At 37.2% G+C, this 4,383-nt stretch overlaps 1 protein-coding gene across 1 annotated transcript; it reads right to left on the reverse strand.

Moving 5' to 3' along the window:
- Positions 1-363: 363 nt before the first annotated feature.
- Positions 364-1,563, reverse strand: LOC131609909 (zinc finger BED domain-containing protein RICESLEEPER 2-like). The gene has a single exon (XM_058881772.1). It carries the CDS (start codon positions 1,561-1,563, stop codon positions 364-366), a length of 1,200 nt encoding a protein of 399 aa, XP_058737755.1.
- Between the last annotated feature and the right edge of the window lie 2,820 nt (positions 1,564-4,383).

A 4,383-nucleotide genomic window follows, 5' to 3' on the forward strand; every position in this document is an offset into this window, starting at 1 on the left:
TGACCAATACTTGTCATATTTTAACTTCATTTCACTAGAAAGGGCCTGCAACTGAGGATTATGTGAGATACTTGAAGGATTATCAAGTAAAACCTTCACTCTGTAAAGCTCAAACAAAAACAGATTAGCAGTAGGGTAAGATGTGCCACTAATAATTGATGTCACATCAGCAAAAACCTCCAAAAACTTGCAAATATCATGAACATCTTCCCAATCATTTGCATCAGGCAAAAAACTGAGAAATGCACCATTTTCCTCAGCATATCTAGGCCACACTTCTCTGTAATGGTATGCAGTAGACAACATCAACCAAGTTGAGTTCCACTTAGTCTTTGTATCCAACACTTGCATTCTGCCTTCAAGTTACAACTCATCAACAATCTTTTTGAATGATTTGCATCTTGTTTCAGAATTGAGCAAGTATTTGACACCATTTCTTATCTTATCAACAAACACCTTAATCATATCAAGCCCATCCTGCACCAACAAATTTAAGATGTGTGCACAACACCTTACATGAAATAACTTACCATCTAAGGGTAAATTTCTCCTACCAGAATAATCTCTCTTCAACCTAGCAATGCAATTATCATTGGCACTGGCATTATCAACAGAAATAGATGCTACCTTATCCCTTATTCCCCAATCATTCATTACCTTTATCAGTTCCCTGCACAAAACCTCTCCAGAATATGGTGGTGGCACATTCTTAAAAGATAAAACTCTTTTATGAAGCTGCCATTTTGAATCAATGAAATGACCAGTCACAGTCATATAGCCTATCCTCTGTTCACCAGACCACCACAAGTCAGTGGTGAGACTGACCCTGTTAATCAAAGCCATAGACCTTTTCATTTTAATTCTCTCAGCTTCATAAAATGTCTCACAATCAAACTTAACATGTTGCCTAGTAATCTTTCTGTACCATGGATAAATCTCTTTTAGAAACTCATTAAAAATAACACCTTCCATAACACAAAAAGGAAATTCATGACCTAGAATCATGTGTGCTGCAATTTCTCTAACCCTAGCATGATTATATGTCCAAGTAGCTAAACTAGGAGTATTATCACCTATGTTTAATCTAGACTGAGCAAACTCTTTCTCATTATTTCCTTTCAACCTTAACCTTACCTGAATACAAGCATCTAAATGTTTCTTACCATTAGAGGTACTCTTCCACTTTGCATCATATGTGTAAAGCTTTCCACACCATCTGCACTTCCACTTCTTAATGCCATATGGACCTACAATAAGCACCATTTCAGAATGAACAGCAGATTTTTTGGGACGACGAGCTCTACCATCGGCATTTCTCTGACTCTGGGAACTCTGAGCTTGGGCAACTTGAGGGGTTGAAGCATCAGTGTTTGTGTTTGTAGTATTTTGAGTGGGGGTCTTAGTAGTAGTATTATCAGTGGGGTTGGTTTGAGTAGTTGTATCACTCGGAACTGGAACCTCCATATCCATCATCTCACCAAGCTCTAAATTACCTCCATCAGTTGTCCCCTCTTCCCCAATGTCACCAAGCAACAACTCAATATCAATAAGATCATCCACCATTGTTGGAGGATTCAATGATGAATCTTGAAATGACATGGAAGAAAATACAAAGAATTAAACAATAATATAATAGTAAACTGTAACAAAACTCAACAACAGAAGCCCAACTTTATTTAGAACAGACCCAAAAATTTGATCAAAACCCTAATCGAGCTTTATTATGATTTATGAATCAAAAAAACTCAGTGTAAAAAAACCCTAACGCTTTATTAATCTTAATCAAACTTGAAAATTGAAATAGGCAAAACTTAGGTCAAAATTGTAACATGCATTTCATTTATAAAAATTTTAGGTCAAAACAAATTAGGGCAAAACAAATTAGGGCAAAACAGCAACATACTATAGAACGAAGCATCAAACCTAACATGCAAACATGGTAAATAGCATGAAATTTATGTGAAATATAACAATACAAAAAGTTTGAATACATTACAGTTATACGAAGAAGATACTCCAAGAAATCTCTCTGAAACAGATACACGAAATCACGATTCAAGAAGAAGTAAAAACAATAACTAGTGTGTGAGGAGTTATCATCGGAGACAAGGAGAGGGAGAGGAGGCCGTCGGAGGTGGCTGAGATAGAGACATGGGAGGAGAGGAAGAGAGAAGTGAGTGAGTGAGAGAGGGAGGACCGGAGGAGTCTGAGAGTGAATGAGAGAAAGGGAGTGGGAAAAATGAGGAAATGAAATGACAAGGCTATTTATATTTTTATTTTCGGTTACTCATTGGATATTTGGTCCGGTTCTTCATTCTGGATTCGGATAATTTTTTTATCCATTACCATCCCATTCACTGTTTCAGTCGGCCCATTGGACCAGTTCCACCGGTCTGGATCTCGGATCCGCATTCCCAAATACAGCCCTAGTTGTCATACCAACATTAATAGAATAGTCTACACGATGTATGTATATATGAGTGATGAAAAGATTAATAGTTAGAATATTTTATGCAAGCCTTTCATTGTTACTTAAATGCTAAGGCATCAAGGAAGGGTTGGAGAGAGTTTTAACCACCAAAAAGGTATTTGTTTCAATCTAAAGTTTGTGTGAACTTTTTTTTTAGTACTTCAATGCTCTCATAACCACATTGAATTTGACATAGATGGATGAGTCTCTAGAAACTTGTTATGCAAATCCTTACAAGAAATCTCCTTTAGTTATGTCTCTTGAAATAAGCATAATCTCAAATGCTTTATCTCTCTGGATGTCAATCTCAAGAATTTTTGAGGCAGCTCCCAGATTCTTCATGTTGAACTCCTTATCGTGTTCAGCCTTCACCTTCATTGTATCCTCGACATGGTTTCTTTCTATGAGGATGTCATTCACATAAAGCAACAAAATAACAAGTGAATTTCCAGGTCGAAATCTGAAGTAAACATATTGGTTGAATTGGCTCCTAGTGAAACATATGTATGCCATGAACTTACCGAATCTCCTATTTCATTGTCGAGGAGATTGTTTCAGTCCATATAAATATCTATTAGGCTTGCACACTTATTCTTCCTTTCCCTTTTCTACATACCTTTCAGGTTGCCTCATTAAGATTGTTTCATCTAGATCGCCATACAAGAAAGCAGTCTTCACATCCACCTGTTCCATCTGTAGGTCGAACTTTGCCACCATGGCAAGCAGCATTCAAATGGATTTATGCTTCACAACAAGTGAGAAGATATCATTGAAGCTGACTTCTTTTTTTATAGAAACCCCCTAGAAACCAATCTTGCCTTGTATCTCTTCGACATCACTCCTACAATTCCTTTCTTAACATTGAAAATCCACTTATAGCTGACTGAAATAGCCCCTGCAGGTTTCTCTATCATCTCCCAAGTGTTATTATCATGGAGATATTTCATCTCATCATTCACGACCTTCATCCATTTTTTCTTATTTAGACTCCTTACAATTTTCTTGTAGTCTATAGGTTTTTCATCAAGGACCTCACTTGCAGAGATTAAGGAAAAGACTATCTGCATAACCAAGTCTCTGAGGCGGCTTAAAAGACTCTTCTCGACCTATATCTCGCCAGCAGGTAGTCATTATCAGTTTCCTTATCAACAACTTGAGTTTCTTCTTCGACTTCATTTGGGTTATACAATTCAGCATCACTATGCTCCACCTCTACAAGAATATGTTCTTGTTCCAGCTCTTCTTTAGATGTTTTTGCGTTTCGAACAACATCATCATTTTTCTTGAGTGCCATTTCTATTTCATTGAAAAATACATCTTGACTTGTGATACACCTCCTGTAACCTGGCTCTAGGTACCAGAACCTATAAGCTTTGACTCCTTCATGGTACCCCATGAACATTCATCTTAGAGCTCTATGTTCGACCTTATCTTATCTAATGCAAGCATATGCTACACAGTCATATACTCTAAGTCTGTCGAGATTAGGTGGATGTCTCGACTAGACTTCTTCAGGTATCTTCATCCCCAAGGAAGTCGAGGGACATCTATTTATCAGATATGCTGCCGTCGAAACAGCCTCAACCCAAAACACCTTCATCAATCCAACACTGACCAACATGCATCTAAATATTTCCAAAATGGTTTGATTAAACCTGTCAGATTGACCATTTTGTTGGGGGAGTACTTGCAGTAGTTATGTGCCTTGCAGTACCAGACACAACGCAATAGTTGTCGAACGCCTCATTGCAAAATTCAAGACCATTGTCTGTTCTCAACCTCTTGACCTTCTTGCCAGTTTGGTTTTTGACCAAATCTTCCAACTTTTAAAATTTTCAAAAGTTTCATCGTTAACTTTATGAATGAATACCCCTAACTTTCTATAATAACCATCAACTATGAATATAAAATAC

Source organism: Vicia villosa, linkage group LG1 (genome assembly GCF_029867415.1).
Source record: "Vicia villosa cultivar HV-30 ecotype Madison, WI linkage group LG1, Vvil1.0, whole genome shotgun sequence".
Classification (NCBI taxonomy): domain Eukaryota; kingdom Viridiplantae; phylum Streptophyta; class Magnoliopsida; order Fabales; family Fabaceae; genus Vicia; species Vicia villosa.

Bases quoted from the DNA above. Each gene is read 5' to 3' on its own strand.
- LOC131609909 (XM_058881772.1), bottom strand. From the start codon at position 1,563: ATGGTGGATGATCTTATTGATATTGAGTTGTTGCTTGGTGACATTGGG.